The sequence below is a fragment of the Lissotriton helveticus genome, chromosome 1_1 (assembly GCF_964261635.1).
Source record: "Lissotriton helveticus chromosome 1_1, aLisHel1.1, whole genome shotgun sequence".
NCBI lineage: Eukaryota > Metazoa > Chordata > Amphibia > Caudata > Salamandridae > Lissotriton > Lissotriton helveticus.
This window is the reverse complement of record NC_136057.1, coordinates 910,720,203-910,741,809: the sequence shown is the minus strand read 5'-3', so window position 1 is coordinate 910,741,809 and position 21,607 is coordinate 910,720,203. Positions and strand designations below refer to the sequence as shown.

At 42.7% G+C, this 21,607-nt stretch overlaps 1 protein-coding gene and 1 pseudogene across 3 annotated transcripts in view; both read right to left on the bottom strand.

Annotated features, from left to right (window-relative positions):
* The window catches only part of TBK1 (TANK binding kinase 1), a 428,747-nt gene that overhangs the window by 91,176 nt on the left and 315,964 nt on the right, over nt 1–21,607 (bottom strand). For all 3 annotated transcript variants that reach the window (XM_078676127.1, XM_078676137.1, XM_078676146.1), the window contains exons 16-17: nt 16,917–16,956; nt 9,365–9,466 (exon numbers count right to left, since the gene is read on the bottom strand). In XM_078676127.1, coding sequence (XP_078532253.1) covers nt 9,365–9,466; nt 16,917–16,956 — 142 coding nt within the window. The remainder of the gene's footprint in view (nt 1–9,364; nt 9,467–16,916; nt 16,957–21,607) is intronic.
* LOC144771382 (methylated-DNA--protein-cysteine methyltransferase pseudogene) lies at nt 2,657–3,238 on the bottom strand (annotated as a pseudogene).

Here is a 21,607-nt window from a genome sequence, read left to right as displayed (position 1 = left end):
GGAGCATCTGAACCAATCAAACACTCACACCCAGTCAAAAGATCTGGGTTTGACCCATCACCGTTCTTTAGCCCACTCTGCCACCCCAGTTCAGACATGGCTATATGCAAATCAGTCTGACCCTGTGCCTCATGGGAACAGTCCAGCCCGAACTGCCAAGCCATCAAGCCATGCCTTCCCTGGACCGGAAACAAGCTTCCGAGGACCGGTTTCTGGCATTCCAGACGTCTTCAGCCCGGCTTGCTTGAATCCAGTGGCAAAGTGAGCAAGGGACTCACGTCTGAGCATACCCTGCCACACTTATGCCGGCCAAAGCGGTACAAAAGGGGGTGGTGATGGACAGAGCATCTGAACCAATCAAACACTAACACCCAGTCAAAAGATCTGGGTATTCTTAGGAAGGGCTTTCACAGATGCCACAAAGTTTGTTTTATTCCTTTGTAGATATTGAAGGTCAACACCCTTTGGAATACCCTGTCTAACAAACAGATGGAGACCAACAGTGTCTGAAATATGCTTTACACGTACTTACTTAAAATTCCTTACCTCCAACTGCCCAGTCCCCAGAAAAGCAGTATTCACTTTGCCTTGCATATCTTCTTCATAACATTTTAACAGTTGTTTGTAAAGACACAAATACCTTGTCAAGATTCAACTCTTTTTCAGAGGAAGAAGTAATTAATGTATTCATATTAATCCTAACAAGTAATCCTCTTAGTCATATTGCTGGAGTTGCTACAAGCCTACAATGTTGATCCTCTTGTTGGCTCACCACTGGGGACACTGTATGCCTGTTGGCAATATGGGCTTGGATTGGCAGCAAAATACTTTCTCAACTTGTCCACACTCCATATAGTGCCATGTGGAAGTATTGTCACTTGGCAACCTACTTACAATAGCTGAAGAAGGGTGGCTTTAAATCCTTCACAAGGCATGCTGCGAAGAGGCTGCATTAAGTTACTTGCCAGGTTGAACTGGCGCAGTGGACCTCATGCACTTGCCATCAGCTGCAAAAAGCTTGATCAAAGGCTTAGAACCAACAGTTAAAAACTAGTGACAAATACATTCAGACAGGTGTCAGACACCCACTGCCATTAATGCATGCAAACAATCTACTCCACCTAAAGCTGCCACCATAATGGCAAAATAACTCACTAGACTTTCAATTTATCTAGCTGCAACTCCAGACTTCGGAAGTGAGTTCCACAGATCGATGTGTAGCACTACATATGTATGACACCAAGTAAATATAAGCCCAAAAATAAGCAATGGTTAACATACACCTAATGGAAAAGATTGTGGCCAAATGATGATTTAATAGAGGAATTACAGTTTCCCTGTGACAGGAAATGCCCCGTGCCCGACTAACGAGTAACAAAGTATTTCACTTTAATTTAAAGCAACTTAGAAAAAACAGTAAGTCATCACAATGGAAGTACCTTTCCTGGAAACGAAGCCGGTTGGGAGAATGGAATTCATGAAAAACATAGAGGGGGGGTGGGGGACCTGCTGATGGACCATACCAAACCTGATGTTCCTATTCAGCTTTTCTTCCAAGTTATTTCACTACGAATTTATTTAAAGTATTTAATCAGTGTAGTGAATGATGATGCGACCAAACAATGAAGCTCATTTGCTTAGTTTAAAATTGTTGGCTTAGTACTTTTAAAAAATAAAATAAAAAAAGGTGGGTCAAAAGAGAATAAAACCTTATTTATGCCATATTTTCAAAATTGATACGAAAAAATAATTGATAATTTGGTTGGAGATGCTTTCTACTGTTTATGAAAAACAAACTGACTCATAAAAAAGATTTTGTATAGGGTGCAATGTTTTAAGCATTCTTCAACATGTTATTTTTTCCTACCTTGGAGATTTTAGGAACGTAAATATTTGTCAGATTTTTATCCCAAATGAAGGAGTATCGGGATGCTAATGCACTTTTTAGGTCTCGCCTGCGTGGGCTGCGCCCATGCGCATTCTCACTGGCGAGATTTGATGTTTTTAGGTGCGTTCAGTAACGGGCTTCAAGCCCCGCCCCTCTTTCCCATTGGCCTGCGTCACCGTTTATGCTAAACGGTGGCCAGCCATTGGGAAAGAGGTTTTGATGACGTGAACTTTTCTCTCTTTCAGACGGCCCACGCCGTGAACGGGCTTGTCTGATTTACGTTGGTCGCAAAAGCTTTCTTATCTTTATGGGGCCATGTGTTTCAAACACATGGCCCCCATACAGACAAGCTCCAGCGCAAGCGCTGTTTGATGCAACTGCTTGTTTTTACGTGCAACGTGGCTGCCATTCTGTCTCGGCAGAACCAAGATGTGATTTCACTACTACACAAAACACAAATAAAACAACACAGTGTGGCCGTCATTTATCTATCCCATTAACACAATATGTTTCTTTGTGTCCACAACTGCTTCACTAGTATTTCTCACCTTGGCATAACGAATGCCCACATCCACATATCATCACATTACTATTTTTCATCATTTAAAACATGAACAAAAGCAAAAGACAACAGGAGCTACAAGAAAATCGAAGGTGCTATATTGTGCGCATAAAGTTCTACAGTTTTTGCAGCAGTCGCTGGGATCTGTTCTCTCACTGCGAGGGTACAGTGATGGTGTCTCTCTTCTTGGGTTGGGACTTTTTGTATCAAGCTCGCTGCATGCCTGGCACTTGTTGCTTGGCACCTCTGCCCGCAGGAGCCTCTCACGGCCGAGCAGCCACTCCATGAGGTGGTTTCCCTTTCCGCCCATATAGGTGCCAAGCGCCCCATTGCTGCAGACCACGCAGTGGCACGGGATCAGGAGGGGGCAGGGTGGCTCCACATAGCGCCCCCTACCGCCCGGGCGGCAGTCTCGTTGCCCTCCAGGCTAGCCAGCTGCTTGTAGGAAACCGAGTCGCAGAACTTCACCTGGCTGGAGAGGCGGGTGAAGGAGTCCTTCTCGAAGACCGGGTGCTGGAATGGGGGCAGCGGGAGCTCGCCAACCTTCCCGGGCTCTGAGAAGTAGGCCACTAGCCAGGCCGTGCACAGCTTGAGGGGCTCGGGCACCTCACCGGGCGCAGCCTGGACCTGGCATTCCTCACTGGCTCGGGCGCAGCGCCAGTCTGCAGCTTCACCTCGTGGACCCCAGCAGTGCACCCCGAGACCTGGATCAGGCCCAGCGGGCTCTGGAGCGTCATACGTGCCTCCTGGCACGCAGCCAAGCTTTTTGCCGGGAACTTCGTAGCCATTGTTAGCAGCAAAGACGCGTGGCGTGGGTAATCACCGGACACAGTCTGGTGCAGTTCTGCGGGCTCTGGGTCTATAAGCTGCAGCGTCTCTGGGAGTGATGTGTTCCCACCGCTAAGTTCAACAGCAACTGGTGGCTTCTACCTAGCTCTGTGAAGGAAAAACGAGTCACAAAGAGGTACAAAAAACAAATCACACACGAGCCAGCCCACAAAGGTTAAGCCATTGGAGCAAGCAACTAAAGTTATCCTGCCACAATGCATAAGCACCTAATCTAGAGCGGCATGTAAATGAAACCGGGGGTATGGGAAGGTGGCGATGTGAACTAGAGTTATGGCATATTATGTAGCCTCAATCTGTAAAGTGCAGAACAGGGTCAACTGGGGACTCCGTTACTCGCCTATTCATGTTGAGGCAGAGAGGAACAGGGTTGGAATGGAAAGTTGTTTACGATGCGAACCAGGGGCGTAGTGAACTCCTCACTTAAGCGAGGGCTGTCAGTGGGAACATGAAAGGTTGGTTATTTGTGGGGCTCTTCCGACTACAGACAAAATCCTAATACAATAATAATCGCAAAATACCCTAACAGGTGGGTGTGGGTCACATGAGGATATCAGGAGCTAAGGAAATAGAAATTGAAATAATGTGCTTCCTCCCCACTTCCCTCTGTGCTGTTGGTGAAGCCTCGCACAGGCCGAACTCTCCACCACAGTCGCTGGTCTGTCACTGTCGCCCGGTGTTGTATTCTCCACCCGTGGGATCTGCGAGTGAACCAGCCTCTTGCATTCCAGGACTCATTTTAGCCTCTGCACTGCCCCTCTCAAATTTGGCCTCGGAACCCCAAGACTGTAGCCGCAATCCCTGCTGTGGGTCTGTAAGGGAAACCTCGCCCCTGCTTCTCTGTCAGGCTGGCCTCAATGTCAGGCGGGGTGGAACCGGTTAATGTGTCCGGAATGTGCCGAGCCAGGCTCTGTCCTCGCGGAGCTGGAGAGCTGCTGCCTCCCCGGACTCCAGCAGCAGGGAAACTGGATCTGGAGGAGAAGGGGGTGTCTGAACTCAGTTGCAGTTCTGGCGGGGTCGAGGAAGGGCATAGCCGTCCAGACGCAGCCGTTGCCACGTCTAAGCAGAGTCGTGCCCTCGGTGGTGTATCCGTGTCCCATCAGCATAATGAGAGGAGCCGGCCCCGCTCCAGGCTGTAACCAATCACACGGCCCGAGAGCCCAGGGAGTGCCGCAGCACTCGGTACCTTAAGTGGGGAGAGGTGTGAAGTAAGCAGGGAGCTGCAATCCTCGGGGGAAGTACGGCCGCACTCAGTGTCTCAAGGGGAGAGGTGTGAGGGAGCAGACCCCCTACCCCCCCCCCCCCCCCGAGACTCCCCAAGGCACCGTAACATCGCGATACAGTGAGGTGTTAGGTCTGTCCTGCAGCTGTCTTGGTGGCATGAGAGCCATATACTGGACGGTATACATAGTGCAGGAAGGCAGGTGGGCATCTTGTATACTGTCTGCAGCCCTTTCATGGGCATCATTACCCATACTCTTTGCATGCACGGGGCAGGTGGGTACCGGGAGGTGGGACTGCCCTGTCCCTTAGCGTATGAAATTTTACATAAAGCCATTTTACTGTACACACAGTGTCTGCAGGTGCGTACAGCGTGTGCTGCAGGGCTCTTCCGGCTTCAAGATCACGTGCATAAACACTACAGGTTACCTAGTTTGTACGGGCGTAGCTAGTTCGGCCACTGCGTGCCTACGCAGTTCACGAGGGCTGGTGAGTACACACTGCAGGAGGACAGACGTTGGCGGGATGCGCACTGGCTTTCCCAATTAACGGCGCCAGGGATGGCTGATCAGAGTATGGTGGAATTAGTGTTGCTGGTCTTTATGGCGGTGCGAAGGCCTGTCCGAGTTCCCTCATTCACCTTTCCTGCTCCACTCATGCGCCACTCTTGCTTGATACCATTTCTATGAACCTTTCTCTGTTAAGTTTCTTCCTCTTCCCCTTTCTCACAATGCATCTGGTGCAGTGATAAGAACACGTCTGTTAGTGCCCCCATGGGCGGCTTATCACAGTTATTGGCTGCACCTGTTTTTTCATTTTTTTTTTATTCTTTACGTTTCTGTTGTGTCAATATAGTAAGGGGTTGTGTGTTCCCAAAGGCTTTATCTAGTATTTGAGTCAACTTGTGATCCTCTCTCTCACTCCATGTAATTTACACTCTCATACTATCTATGACGGCGTACATCTTGGGGGAATGGGTTAGCCCACTTAAGCCGTGTACGCTCTTCTCCTGTGAGGGATGGCCTTTGTCTGATCATATGTGCACATACACTTGAAAATGAGTGTGCTTGTATGCCAGAGCGAGTGGGCCAGTCCTTTAGTTTTTCATTTTCTCCTTTTATAGGCTCTGCTTCATTAATTGATTTATCCTCTTTTTTATTTTAAATTTTTTTTTTAAAGCTTACAGCAGCTCCTCAGACAATGTTAACTGGCAGGCGGCTTGCTGCTCATTTCACCTGGAGTAGTCTGCATCATGCATAGCCACTGCCTCTAAACCAGGCAATCATTATGGATTGGTATTGTTCATAGTGTATTATTTATCATTCCAAGATGGCCAAACCTTTGGTTCTAAGAGTGACGGCAAAGCCGGAATTTTAAAACAATGATACGCTATGTTCAATAAATACCATTGCAATGCAGCCACCAAATGCTATGCTTAAGTTTATTAATGCGGATATATACCTGCCATGTTTAGGTGGCGGCATGCTTTCTTTTTTCAATGTTAACATTTTTGTGCATATGTTGTTGAGTTTGATTGCACGTTTCATTGTGGTTGCATAAGTTGGTGTATGTAAAAATCAGTTAGTAGGTGGATGAATAAATGCACAAGTGCAAGAAGGAGTTGTGTGTTGGTTTGTTGATTGCCTAAATCTGTCAATGCCTGAAGAGTTACTTTTCATTTATAAGCCCAACATGTTGGCATTGCCAATGCTTGTGGTTTCTCTTGAAACGCCTAATTCTTTCTCTCAATTGTAAGCTTGGTTGGAGGACCACTGATAAGAGTTTTTTTTAGATTGCCATGTTTGTGCGTCATATCTCTGCATGGTGGTAACAGAAAGGGAACCCCTTTCTAGTATTCTTAAAGGGTGAAGCAGTGAATTTCAGACAACCAGTCGATCAAGCCTTTTAAACCAACTAAAATAAGAGTACAGCAAACATAGGCCTGAGTGGTTTCTTTAACCGCATGCGCACTAGCGGTTTTCCCGCTGCGCGCTGCGTTTTATTAAAAAACGCGTTACATGACGAGCTCAGCTCGTCATGAGCGTACGAGCGTCGTCACTCATGACGAGCTGAGCTCGTCATGAGCGCGGAAGGGGTTAAGTATGTTTGCCTTTGTAGCAGAAAGTGCTTTATTCTGCACTGCCATGATATATTGTAGGGACGTTGAAGACTGTTATTTCAATAGGTGTTCAATCAACTTCCTCGTATGTGTGGGGCATTGAATCCTGGACTTCCAGTCTGTGTGACATGTGTTGAGGTATAAGTAACCTTCCAGCTCAAACCCTCCTAGTTGCTACCATCTAAAGTAGTAGCCCTGGGTGTCCCCAGCGGTGGGACCTCTGACTCTGATAGACAATGAACAACCTCCTGTCTGAATTTTTAAAAGTATAAACAGAGCTGCTATGAGTAGTCCGAAATATGATTTTCATACACGTAAATTCCTGCGGCCTAGAGGACGTTGGTAAACCACTGTCATTCTGGTTCTGTACAGTAAGCAAAGCAGGCCTAAGGTGCAAACTGTTCGATTTTCTAGGGGAGAGGATGTAGCCTTACGGTTAGAGCGTTCGACCTCGAAGCTGGAGAACCCGGTTCGAGTCTCGGCAGCAAAGCTCAACATCCTGTGATTCTAGTCAAATCACTTAATCTGTGCCTAGCAAAACAAGCATTTGCAATGCAATAGGTCCTGCATTTAGGCTAGTTTAAGCTATTGGCATTATAAATGACAATGCCTTTTATTTATGTTTCAAAAACACAAACAAAACTAAAGGCATTGTCATTTGCAATGTAAATAGCTCAAACTCGCGTAAATGCGAGACCTATTGCATTGCAAATGCTTGTTTTTATACTGGCTTAGGTCACTACTGACATTTGTAATTGTATATTTTTAGGCAATGTAATATTTTATTAAATGAAGTGTATCCTTAATAATAAGCAATATCTGTTGGTATCATCTATTAGCTAAATACAGGTTCTGAAATTATGATGTTATGTGGCTACATGGTTGTGCAGGCTTGATGAGGAGATACCTGCACATAACCCCCTTATGTTGCCTAGACAGCCAATCCATGAATAACTGCACAATTTCTTGTGTAGTTATGCATATATATGTTCCGTATTGTAACCAGCCCTTTTATGTGTGTGTGTGTAATGTTAGGTTAAGTTTAGTTATTCATACAAAAATAAAAATCCTATGTTCAGAAAATCTATCAAACAGATGATTAAGAAACAAATTAAAATATTCCCAAAATAATTGTATTATAATTTTTTAAGGTTTTCTAAAGCAGCAAAGATGCCCAAACCACTGCAAAGGGGTACAATAAACAAACTTGACTGAAGGCAACAACAACTAATCTAAAACTAAGTGCCACCTACGCATGACAACACAGCACAAAATCAAATAACAAAACAGACACAACTGAGGGCTTTAAAGAAAAATAACATACTTGGTAATCCACGGAAAGTAGTATGTATTTTCAAATATTTGCTAAAATGTATCTGGAAACGCTACAATTTTAATGACGTCAATAATAGCTTCAAGTTAATTGTGTTCGTTTTCTGTTCATCTTTATCCAGAAGGTCAAAGGCATTATTTAGAAGAGCTATATTGAGGGAGTATCAGAGTAACATGGCTCTTTATGTCTAATTTGAGGAACATAAAATTTGAAACAAGCACCAAAGATTTTTCTCTGTAACGTAGAGACAATGTCTTGACAGAATCACATGTGGTCACCAGTGAAAAGATCTATCATGTGCACGCCCTTATATAGTAAAGCAGGAAATATGTCTCTTGCCCTGCGCATCCACCTAGATCAGAGAGCATGGGAAGGTGCTCCACCCTTATACACTTTATTTGACATTCAAATTTCATGATAACAATACCTATTCTTTATTTATTTATTGGGTTTAACAATAGCAACATAAATCATGTAAAAATTCTAAAAACGTTGGTTGTGCAACAACCAGTCATATCTGCAGTCTGCACGTCCAGTACAAACAGAGATATATGCAGTATTTAAGGTTTATAATCAACCATAGAACTTTAAAGGTGAAAAAAGAAAGAAGACAGACAAAAAAAAGAACAGTGTTAATGGAGTCATCCAAATTCAGCAATATCTTGTCTCTCCTAGGGAAGCAGTGCTGGGACAGCTTGTGGGGACTTAAGTGAGGCGTGCTGGCCGGCATTTCCCAAGTTCCCAAGTGCATGTAACCTATGTACTCAGCACCCCAAATATCAATAAAATGTGCAGGTTTGTTTTGTTCTTACCTCCACAATAACTGTTCTTGATGGTGGTCCAATCAAGGCCCAAATATAGTGTGAAAGCAAGAAAAGTCCAAGTGTAATTGTAAAGTCAACAATTGCTCAGTGTACTGGGGCAGTCTCCAACTTAACGTTTTTTGTGCCCACAACATGAAGGAGAAATCAATATTGGTTCTATGAAATCTCGTTGAGGCAGTGGGCAAGCTGCACAAGTGGTTTTTCATAAAGACCTTCCCTACGAGTATGAGGCTTTGCAATTGAACAGTCATTCTGTATTACTCTCTTACAACCCTCTATCAGAACACAAGGGGAAAACAATCATATCAGAACTATCATTAGACAGAGGTGGTAATAGGAAGTGGGCAGCCTCAGAGAGCAATGAGGGTGCTCACAAACTAAAGTAGGGTATTTAAGTCATGTTTGACAAACAATCCCTAGTTTCAATACATGATCTGAGAGCCCCGATCATGGTAGAGAGAAGAAAGTCCCAGATTAACCGCTGCCTCTATAAAACCAGGAGATTTACCATGTGTGACGTGCACAAACATTCTAGTTTTATAACATTTTATAGAAAAAGACATTCACCTACCTCATCCAGTCCTCTGCCTGATTCAAAAATGTTTCATATTTCAGAACACATTCATCCTTGAAGAGTGACAAGGCTTTTGTGGCGTGCAAATAAAGTTTCTGTCTGCAAAATAAATATGTAAAAGATGTCAAACTCCAACCTTAGTAGGGGAAAACTTGGTTGGTTTTCTCTTTAGGAAGATGCATCACCTGTCTATTCAAGATATTAAACCCATTACTTTTTAATGCTATGCTTTAAATCCAAACATAAGCCACACTTAAATGTGTGTAACCCAATTGATTACAGGAAACAAATTAAAACAGGACTGAAATTCTTGTTTAGGAACGACCCATCCCACTTAGTCTAAATGGTAATTGGCTGTTTTACATACTCCTAAGTAAAAAAAAAATTAAATCTTTTTTTATTGACAAAACAAAGAGACAGCGGCATAGCAATAAAAATACAATACATCAATCATCTGTATTACACACATGGCATGGCACAGTAGTATATCACGAAACACTATCACTGTTTGGACTTATGAAGACAAATCAATGTCATCCTTTGCTATCAATGGCGCCTCACATATCTAATCTCTGTAGGCATTCCAGGCGCCCCAAATCAAGGAACACTTTTTTTGACACCCTCGTTCTATGTATACTGTCTTTTCTCTGAACATGCACCAATCAAGGTTTTGTTTCCATCTCGATATTATGGGTGGGACATCAGACCCCCAGTGTTTATTTATTTTATTATTTTATTTCAAAGGTTTTATATAGCGCTGCTGGACCCAAGAGTATCAGAGCGCTTTACATGGAGGTGAAGATAAACGAATGATTGTGCGGAAAAACAGAAAGCAAATATACATAATTAAAGCAAATATATATAATGACAGTGTAATTATCAGAGTTTGCATTAGATACCCCAGTATTTGTTGAGAAGAAGTACTTTGAGTTCATTTTTGAAGAGAGAGTAAGAGGGTTTGCAGCGAAGATCCTTGGGGAGAGAGTTCCAAATTGTAGGAGCGTTACGAGAGAATGCACGGGATTGGGTCTTTTGACATTTGAGTCTAGGAGGGATAAGGACAAGGGAGTTAGTGCTTCTCAGGGACCTGGAGCATCCTGCTTTGTGTAGTTTGGTAGAAAGGTAAGAAGGTGTGTTTTGGTGGAGGGCTTTGCGAGTGATGCAAGCGATCTTATAGGTGGATCTTCCTTCTAATGGGAGCCAATTGAGGTTCTTGAGGACGGGGGAGATGTAATCACATTTTTTACAGTCAGAGATGAGTCTTGCAGCAAGATTGAGGACAGATTTGATCGGGGCAAGATGGATTTTAGGGGTGCCGGCCAGAGTTGCGTTACCATAGTCGATCCTAGAAAGGACAAGCGATTGGACAACAAGCTTGAAATCGACTGCTGTAATAAATGGTTTAATTTTCTTGAGGTGGAGGAGGGTGAAAAGAGCACATTTTGCTACATTTTTAATGGGGGGTCTGAGATTAAGGTTCTGGTCAATACTGATGCCTAGGGATTTAACAGAATTAGACGTGGAGAGTGAACAGTTAAGAGCTTTGATGTCATTGATCCACAGTTGGATGGGAAGGGAATTGTTTTTGGGGGAGAACAGTATGATTTCAGTTTTTTTCGGGTTGAGTTTGAGATGGTTCCGATGGAACCAGGTTTGAACTTTAGTCAAGGTGTCATTGAGGTGAAGTATGTCTTTGTGGGGTTTGATCTTGTAGTATAATTGGGTGTCATCAGAATAGAGGTGGTAGCTGATATTAGCTTGTTTGAGGATGAGAGTGAGTGGTTCCATGAACAGATTGAATAGGGTTGGGGAGGGGTTGGATCCTTGAGGGACGCCGAGTGAGACGGGTTGGGGTTGAGAGAGGAAGTGGTTGAGCTTGATTTGTTGTGATCTATTATGAAGGAATGAGGAGAACCAATTGAAAACATTACCTTCAAGGCCAAATCGAACTTTTAGAGTGTTGAGAAGGGTGGGGTGGTGTAAGGAGGCAACTTTTCGCTTCTGGGTGTATGCTTTTATGCAGGACCGTCCTAAGGATCCGATGTACAGCCTGCCAAAATCTCTGGATATGGTCACATTCCCAAAGGATGTGCATAAATGTGCCTATCTGCCCACATCCTCTACGACATTCACTCCCACCTTCTCTCCCCATGCATAGCAACTGTGGTCCTGTGATATAGATCCTGTGGAGGATCTTGAGTTGGATCAGCTTCAAACGGGTGGAGATACCCACCTCCCGGGGGGTTGCAACCACCTCCTGCCACTCCTCGTCGTCTATTTCAAGGCCGTCAGCCACCCAGTGCTCCCTAAGCTTCTGAAGGGGGTCAGGGATATGGTGTACTAGCTTTTTATATGTATAGGACACCGCTTTTTCTGGCAAATAGCCATCTAGTAGCCTGTCCTCGAGCGGGGAAGAGTCAGGGGGTGACGTACCCTTTGGTATACGTGCATAGAGAGCATGGCGGATCTGCAGATAGCGGAAGAGTTCTGTGTCTACGATTTTATATTGTTGTTTCAGTGTAGAAAATGGTAGTACCTCTCCCTTGGACCAGAGAACACCTACATGCGATATGCCTGTGAGGTCCCACCTATCAAAGGCCTTGGAATATCTCAACGGACCTGGCTGTTCCAAATCCCACAGACGGGTGGCAAGGGTCAGTTTATCTCTCCAGCCCATACTCTTTTGGACGTCATGCCAGATTCTCACCGCATGCTCAGTTGGGCAAGTGAGTGACAACTTTCTCCGAGGGGAGTACAGTGCAACCTGAAAGTTTCCGCCCGGCAAAAGCCATCTGTCCATGGCATATCATGGATCATGGGGATCACAGTAGGTGGCTTGGTTGATAGCAGCAAGTTGGGCAGCCCAGTATCATTTCTTAATAACTGGGAGCCTTATGCCACCGTCATACCAGTTGAGGACCAGTTTCTTGTGCGCTATATGAGGTCTCCCATTCCAAATCAGTTCCCTTTGAAGACCCTCTATTTCCCTGAAATAACTGGCTGGCATCGGATTGGGCGCATTCTGCAGTGCGTATAAGAAGCGGGCAGAGACATCATCTTAAATAACGCCGCCCGCCCTGGGAGTGAGAGAGGTAGCGTCCTCCATGCAGCAATATCCCGCCGCAGCCTCCGTAGAGCAGGTTCCTTTCAAAATGTAGTTTTGGGTCATGAGTGACAAATATTCCCAAATAACGAATCCACCCTTAGAGGTCTGCATTCAGACAATCAAACGGGGGGCGCTATGGAGCACATACATTAGTGATGTATACCAATTCATTGAAAAATCGGAGTGCCGCCCAAATACTGCGAAAATGTCTAAGATACTTCTGAGTGATCTACGGGGGGAGGTTAGAAAGAGCAGTATATCATCTGCATATAGCAAGATGCAATCCTCCCAATCCAATGACCCTCTCAGTCCTAAGTAAATGTTAACAGATGTTGCAAACATGGCATTAGGCTCGCATCAATTATTAATCTTGACATTCACAATTTTTGTTTATGGAACCAAAAGTTGCTTGGAGATTAGCCCAGTGTTTCAGACATCACATACATTTGCTGACTTTTAAATGCAAAACTGAGCAAATCTGTGCACACCTAGAAACTCTCACTGATAGTAATGAACATCAGCAGAATTCTAGGACTTCAGCTGGTCCTGTCATTTCAATGACATAAGTGGTGAATGAATGCGTTTACTGTGTGTAGACCAATACACTTGTGGAAAGTCACTAAGGACAGCCCTACGGACTGGATAAATTTAACACATGAATGCTGTCAACAATTCATTTAATGTTTTGGCTGCCCAAAAAGCCCAATAACAGTAATAGTATTTAACAATTAAACTCCTGTTCTCTGGTAGGTGGCGCTGTGCAACCCGCGTCAATGCTAATCTGTTCCAGAAGCTGAGCCAAATATAAGCCCCAACCCATGGGTGCAGACGTAAATTTCTTACAAAACTCTTTGGATACCTCAGACGCAGAGCGTAAAAAGCATGCAGTGGTCCTGCTTTATTTAAAGCACTCCAGGCCCGGACCTCTTCCTCACCAAATAGGTGGAAGCAGTCACAAGACATGTTCATTATGGATGTCCCTGGAGAAGCGTTTAGACCTCGTCCAGGTGCGCCAAATCACCGTGCTAGTTCCCATGGCCCTACCCAGAGAGTCAGTGGAGTCCAGGCTTGAAAAAATGACAAATTTGGTTGCATCCCCACCATCTTTAAAAGTATGAGCAAGTGATGGTCGCAAGTCTTCTAGGACCGCGGGCAGAATCCCACCAAACACATTCCAAAGTGAGTGGGTATAACCTTCAAGTAGACAGATGGAGTTACCTGTCCTCAGGGCAAGACTAGCTCAAGAGAACATGAGTTTGCCAAACAACTCCCTGTCAGATGGAGTAGTTGGAAAGGGATTTGGGTTTACTTTGCTAGTGGATGCCTGACCACCAAGCTCTCAGGAGTCGATGCTGGGTCACAAAATCTGGCTTGCTTGGAGCAGGTCTATGGCACAGAGCGACTTATTGGTTGACTGGGGGGTGGGGGTGTGTGAGGGGAAAGGAGATCATGGCTTAGCTAAAGTGCCCACTGGTGTGTCTGCAAGGGCTTCAGTAAACGGTGAAAGAGTTTCCATCTGTGCCTAGCAAGGTGATGAGACCTCTGTACGGACATTTGTTTTAACCTCCATAGTGGGAAAGTGAAGGTCAAGAACCATAACAGCCCTGCAGATTACTGTGGCAAAGAATGTACTCACCTCAATTGGCGGTCCAGGAGCGGAAATCAGGCTAGTATTGGGTGAGGTGTCTAGTCCAGAGGCCCCATGGTAAGCCCATATACCAGTCATCGGCATCATAAGGAGAGCAAGGTCTTCCCCAGCCCCTAAATTGCCATCTCCAAAATGCTGGCAAGAGGTGTGGTGCAGCGGCCAGGGCGGCTAACTCCGGAACACGGGGGCTCACGGTTCGATCACCGGCGGCAGTTTAGTCCTGTACCTTATGACTCTGGGCAATAGCTCGCTTACTCTTCCCGACGGTCCCCAGCGCTGGAACACGCCTCCGGAGGTAGCTGTACGCTTTATAAATGCTGGTATTTCATCTCATCAGAGTTAGAGCCGAAAATCTGGTGCAATGTATGAATTAGCTGTGTGATAGTGGGATAGTGTTTGAGTCCAATGGGCTCACAATATCAAGTTCTGAGTGTGGCCTAGGTTGAGCAGACATGTTGAAGAATTAGTGGCTGATGCAGTTTACGTATTGGAGCAATGCCGGTACAGAACTCAAAATGGGGTTAAGGAGTCCTGACCATACCAAAGGCAAAACCTCTAGCAGAAATCGAAGTGGAAGACCTGCAGATCCTTTGGGCTGATAGGTGCGCTAGAGTGAACCAGAAGCGACCCAAAGATGAACAGAATAGCCACACAAAAGGGTTCGATTAGATTCAGTCACCAATGGACAAGTGAATTCGAGTTGATTGGAACAAGAAATGGAAAGGGTTCCTCGAGACAGGATCAAGACCAACAGGCATGGTGACCCCCCTGTGCATTCTCCAAAGAGTGGTAGGATTTGGGCCAAGACCCTCCTGGACTTCTTATGTTTCTTCGTGGACTTACCCGAAGATTTGGGCTTCGAGAAAGATCGGCCTCTGAAATGGCTTCAGGAGCTGGTACATGCTCTTGACTATGACTTGGAGCAGGACCTGCGTGGGGACTTCCAGTGTGCAGCCAAATAGAACTTTACCTCTTGATCTTGGATGGCTTTTGGGTTATTTGGATGCAGCACGTTCCTGGGCATCTGTTGCAGACATCAGTATACGACAGTCCTTACAAGGCTTAAACCCCATCTTCTTAGGTGGTGGCATCCCTTTCAGGATTAGTTCTTTTATATAGAATAGCTCTTCACGAGTGAAGAGTGGTGCTTCGTATCTGTACTTGAAAGTGCAGAAAGAAAGGAACTGATGCGAGCACTCATGGGTGGTACTAATATGCGTCTCTGCTTGTCGTCTGGAGCAGAATAGCATGGACACTGTGTCACAAAGTGTCACCTCCTAGGGCACAGGAACACTGCTTTGAGATTTTTTCAGATCTAGTCTAGAACCTGGGGACATTCACAGGGGAGGAAACAGAATCACAGTATCCATCAGAAGCAAACATTCTAGAACTTCAATTGCTTAATTGCTCCGATCATTTCAGTGGCATATGTGGTGGATGAGAGGAGCCTTCATCTACACTTGAATGTACATCCAAATCATCATTGAACGTTTTAGGGATATTCACCACAAACTGGATAAAAGTGGTGTTCACATGTTGACACAACCATTTGTTAATCTTTTGGATAAACCTGAAGGCCAACAGCTGAGGTTCGGGTAAATATACTAACTGTCTTTACCCATTAACTTTGCAATCCTTTATCAAGTTAATGTAATTGGCCAGGTTAATGAAAGAGGTTGCACTTTAACCTTTTCTACACTTCCCTGTAGAATAATGCTTTGCTGGCTGTAATATGTCATCAGTACTTGACGGACAGATGATGGCACTATAATACGTTAAAATTAAACATACTGCAAGCACATTTCTAAAGCATAATTATGCACCTATGCACTGTTGTCTGGAATGCACTTCACTCAATTTATTTGAACATATGCATTAATTAGGAATACATTTACAGTTCCTAAATCAATAGCATTCACTTAAATGCTATATTTTGATAAGCTTAAATGGCACTTCCTCTAAAGCATTGTACAGTACTTAAACAATATGGCAACATATTAAGATCAATGGTAGGAAAATGTCATCAAGATGCCCCTGGTGAAAAACCTGGAGGTACACATAGCAAATAGGATTGGGTACAAGGAAGATAGAGAACAGAAATCAAATATTGAGATGCGAGCCTATGATGTCAGGTAGCTGGTACAACTCTACAGACATACAGAAACAAAACCTTACTGAGATAGGAAAGGGAAGCCATTGAAGCAAATCTAAATTGTGGACTGTAGAGTGCTAGATGAAAGCATTCTGCACATTTGAAAAGATAATTTGTGTGTAACATAAGAAGACAGACAATTCCAAGAAGATACCCAGGATGCAGAAAGAAGACGAGGGATTAGAGAAAGAAACACATCAGATAGGTGACGAGTTGTTCAAGTATAAAAAGCAGGACAAATCTGTTGTGTGAGAACTTACATAAAGAGAATGAAGGGCTATCAACCATTTCATAACAGAAGACGAGAAGAAATTGAGTAATGAAGCTGGGAAGTAAAGTTAGAAAATGACAAAAATCTGACTCTTTCAGCCTCTGCACGGCATTTCAAAAGGTATGTGCATTTGTTTTTTTTTGTTAGTCTCTTATGCAAGAGTAGCCATCCTAGGAGACAGAACGTTGTATACATTTACTGCATATACTGGGCCACTCTGAAATTTCAGTACAGGTCAAGTGATTAAACATCTTAAATGACTGTGAGGTGAGGATTTTGAGAGCCCGAACCAATGCTCCACAAACTAGAATGTTGCAATTGTAAAATTGATATTAAGATTTTCCACCTCACAAGACGAAAAATTAAACTTACTTGTCAAATTTGTGGATTTGTTCTTCATTATATGGAAGTCCTAGAAAAGAAAGTAAAAAAAAAACACATTTCGAATCTTCACATTGTTACAATTTGCACAAACCACTCACTAGTCTTTAGAAGAGTGTCTACTTTTCCACACAGGGTGGAGTTCTAAAAATACACATAATTTATTGTTGACTCTTCTTTCAGAATTTAATACACGAGGCAAGAATAATATTGAGAGCAAGGGGTTGCTCCAAACAGTTACTCTCATTGCCACTGAACACATTCTATATACTTTGCGCCTCTGGAGTATTGGTCTTCGTTCCTGCTTTTTTCCCGCCTTGTATCTATGTAAGAGTAGGAGCAGTGAATGGAAATGGAATTAAAATACATTACGTTCAAGTGATGTTGAAAATCTATGGTACAGACCCATCCAAACATCGATATTTGAGTGCAAGATTGCATGAGCTATCCAGATAGTTTGGCAGTAAACCTTAGATTAAAGAACTGAGTTTGACGAGATTGCATGAACTTACAGGCAATCCATTCTCCATCCTGGAATAGTAATCTTGCTCATGAATAATCAATCATGCTAAAATTCAACGGAGATGTGGTGTTAAGGAACTAGAGGTGTTCATCTTGAGATAAGAATATGCTTTTTTCAATTAAACAAATACATGTGGCTTGATTAAGTAAAGATGTAAGATACAAGATCTCGGAGCACACAGAGATTATATAAAGTTGTCAAATATGTGAGTCCAAAATTCCACTCCAAAGTAAAGCTGCTTGCAAAAGAAATCTTTTTATTCCACAGAAATCCAATCCTTGTGCCAATGCGTTTCGCCTAGGTTGGAAAACCTACGGCTTTGTCAAGGCTGGAAATAATACAGAAAGTGTATATTTGTAATACATTCTTAGAAACATTCGTAAAGCCGTCCACCATATACATGCAGACCGTGCAAGGACTATAAAACATTGGTGCATTGTAGCCTCCCTGGCTATTGATTCATGCAAAGCACGTAAATCACATATTTTATATATATGGATTATCATGACAGTGTAAAAATAAAACACATTTTTTCACATTATCAATATTTATTTGAGGTGACAACGTGTCAATAATAAAGGACCCTTATTTGCCAGAGTGTTCATTATTTTTGTACAACCCAAGTGCCAGAGTTAGGTAGTAAGAAGCATCTAATATGATGCTGGTACCTGCACAATATCAAAATCACTCCTAGAGGTCTAATGAAAAAATAAGAAATATCAGGAAGACCGTTCTTAAACCGAAGAGATATCAAGCAATACAGTCTAGTGCTGAGTCATTCCAAAGAATGTAAAGTAATTCCTACCTTTGTCGGCGTTCCCCTTCTAATTTTATGCACTATTCAATTTAACGAGAGATTTTTTTTAAGTGCGCGGTGTTGCCCAGGCTATTCGGCCATAAGTAATGGGACAGCACGCCTGCAATCACATTCGGGACTTCATTAGTGTATCAGCGTAATTATTATTTAGCGCCGTACAACAAAAATTACAACATGACGTTGTGTCTTATACAATACAATAGCCCTTACCTCCGGAGTATTAATATGGTACAAATAATGTAAAATGGTGTAAAGAAACGTATTTATGTCATCAGCCGAAGTGATAGTAGGACATGAATATCCAGTCCAAAATCGTAATTCCCCTGCAACCAAAATATAGAGTCGAATTTTAATCAGAGTAATTGCTCCTACAGAGCACATAATGCTCAAGTCTTCCACAAACTACTGAGGACGACAGACTATTCTTACCTCAAAATCCAAAGTCTGTCCGCTTTTCGTGGCGTCCTGCCCGTGTACAGGCATGCATTTGCCAGTTCCGTGTATGCGCTATAAGAGCATACATGTAAACATAGAAGAGGTGCTATACCGCCAGATCCGGGGATGGCCGCCATCTTAGAGTGGGTCCCCGTTACGATATTTGCTATACATATCAAAAACGATCTATTAATTGTATTATTTAACAAATCGCGGTCATTACTTTTGACATCTCGGATCTAGAAAGAGTTCATTGGGATCTCAGAGCTAACATTAATTCCCAATAGTTCACGATTGGTAATGTTACCGCATATTTAAGAAATAACTGCGGCCATTATTTCGGTGCAGAATTGATAACTGCATCCAATATTAAACGAAACAGTAAATAACTGCTAGGAACCACATGATGTATAATTATTTTTTAAACCTGAGAAAATACACCGGTTTAGGTGTATAGAGAGTGCACTTGGGTTATACAAAAATCATTGTAACAAGTCGCAAACACATTTGATTCAGTAAATAAAAATTGATCAAGCTCAGATAGAAAAGTATTACTACCAAAAAAGTAAAATTACAACAGAGATTTCTTAAGAGTGTGAACAGATTGTACACTGAACCAAACCCTCAGTCCAACATTATCCAGATAGTGACACATCATTTGGCTAGTATATAAAGCCACGTTTCAATCACCCAGAAAAAATTGAAGCTCATGATCAAAGTTTATGCCATTCTCTACGGATTTTAAACGCATGATCCACTTTGCTTCACACCTACGTAGCAACAGCTCCCTGTTGCCCCCATGTGGATCTACTTTGATCTGGTCAATACCGAAAAATACAAAGTTTTTACTCTCTTTTTGGGCAGGACAATTATTTACATGTTCAGCTGTTGGATATCTAGCATCATTTTGTTTTAAAGCTCTGACATGTTCTCCCATATGATCTTTCAACATCCTAATTGTACTCCCCACATATATCTTGAGACATTTACATTGAATAATATAGACAACATATTTTGTACTACATGTAATGTTTGTTAGAATGGTGTACCTTTTGCCATTGTCTATCTGAAAGTCCTTGGTTTTATCCAGAGCATATTTACAAACGCCACAGGGTCCACATTTGTAAAATCCTTGGAATGTATATCTAACCATGTTTCTGATCTTCTAATTGGATAACTAGGACTCAATAGGGCACCTAGTGTTCTCCCCCTTCGATAAGTAATTTGGGGATGTGTACCAATAGAGGGTAAATTGCTGGTTGAATAAAGATGTCAACAAATTGAGATAAACCCTCAGTTGGTCCCCCAATCCCCGAAACTATGGGCCTCCCTGGTGGAAAGGGGAGACCTTTGTGAATCTTTGGTAAAGTATATAATATTGGGTATCTTGGGCGACTTACTCTCAAAAATAAATATTCATCATTATCTAGCAGTCCTGATTCATACCATTGTTTTAAATGTTCATTAATCACATTTGTTTATTTAAACATTGGATTGAATTCCAAGGGCTTTTACAAATGTGGGTACTGTGGCGTTTGTAAAAATGCTCTGGATAAAACCAAGGACTTTCAGATAGACAATGGCAAAAGGTACACCATTCTAACAAATATTACATGTAGTACAAAATATGTTGTCTTTATTATTCAATGTATCTCAAGATATATGTGGGGAGTACAATTAGGATGTTGAAAGATCGTATGGGAGAACATGTCAGAGCTTTAAAACAAAATGATGCTATATATCAAACAGCTGAACATGTAAATAATTGTCCTGCCCAAAAAGAGAGTAAAAACTTTGTATTTTTCGGTATTGACCAGATCAAAGTAGATCCACATGGGGGCAACAGGGAGCTGTTGCTACGTAGGTGTGAAGCAAAGTGGATCATGCGTTTAAAATCCGTAGAGAATGGCATAAACTTTGATCATGAGCTTCAATTTTTTCTGGGTGATTGAAACGTGGCTTTATATACTAGCCAAATGATGTGTCACTATCTGGATAATGTTGGACTGAGGGTTTGGTTCAGTGTACAATCTGTTCACACTCTTAAGAAATCTCTGTTGTAATTTTACTTTTTTGGTAGTAATACTTTTCTATCTGAACTTGATCAATTTTTATTTACTGAATCAAATGTGTTTGTGACTTGTTACAATGATTTTTGTATAACCCAAGTGCACTCTCTATACACCTAAACCGGTGTATTTTCTCAGGTTTAAAAAATAATTATACATCATGTGGTTCCTAGCAGTTATTTACTGTTTCGTTTAATATTGGATGCTGTTATCAATTCTGCACCGAAATAATGGCCGCAGTTATTTTTTAAATATGCGGTAACATTACCAATCGTGAACTATTGGGAATTAATGTTAGCTCTGAGATCCCAATGGACTCTTTCTAGATCCGAGATGTCAAAAGTAATGACCGCGATTTGTTAAATAATACAATTAATAGATAGTTTTTGATATGTATAGCAAATACCGTAACGGGGACCCACTCTAAGATGGCGGCCATCCCCGGATCTGGCGGTATAGCACCTCTTCTATGTTTACATGTATGCTCTTATAGCGCATACACGGAAGTAGCAAATGCATGCCTGTACACGGGCAGGACGCCACGAAAAGCGGACAGACTTTGGATTTTGAGGTAAGAATAGTCTGTCGTCCTCAGTAGTTTGTGGAAGACTTGAGCATTATGTGCTCTGTAGGAGCAATTACTCTGATTAAAATTCGACTCTATATTTTGGTTGCAGGGGAATTACGATTTTGGACTGGATATTCATGTCCTACTATCACTTCGGCTGATGACATAAATACGTTTCTTTACGCCATTTTACATTATTTCTACCATATGAATACTCCGGAGGTAAGGGCTATTGTATTGTATAAGACACAACGTCATGTTGTAATTTTT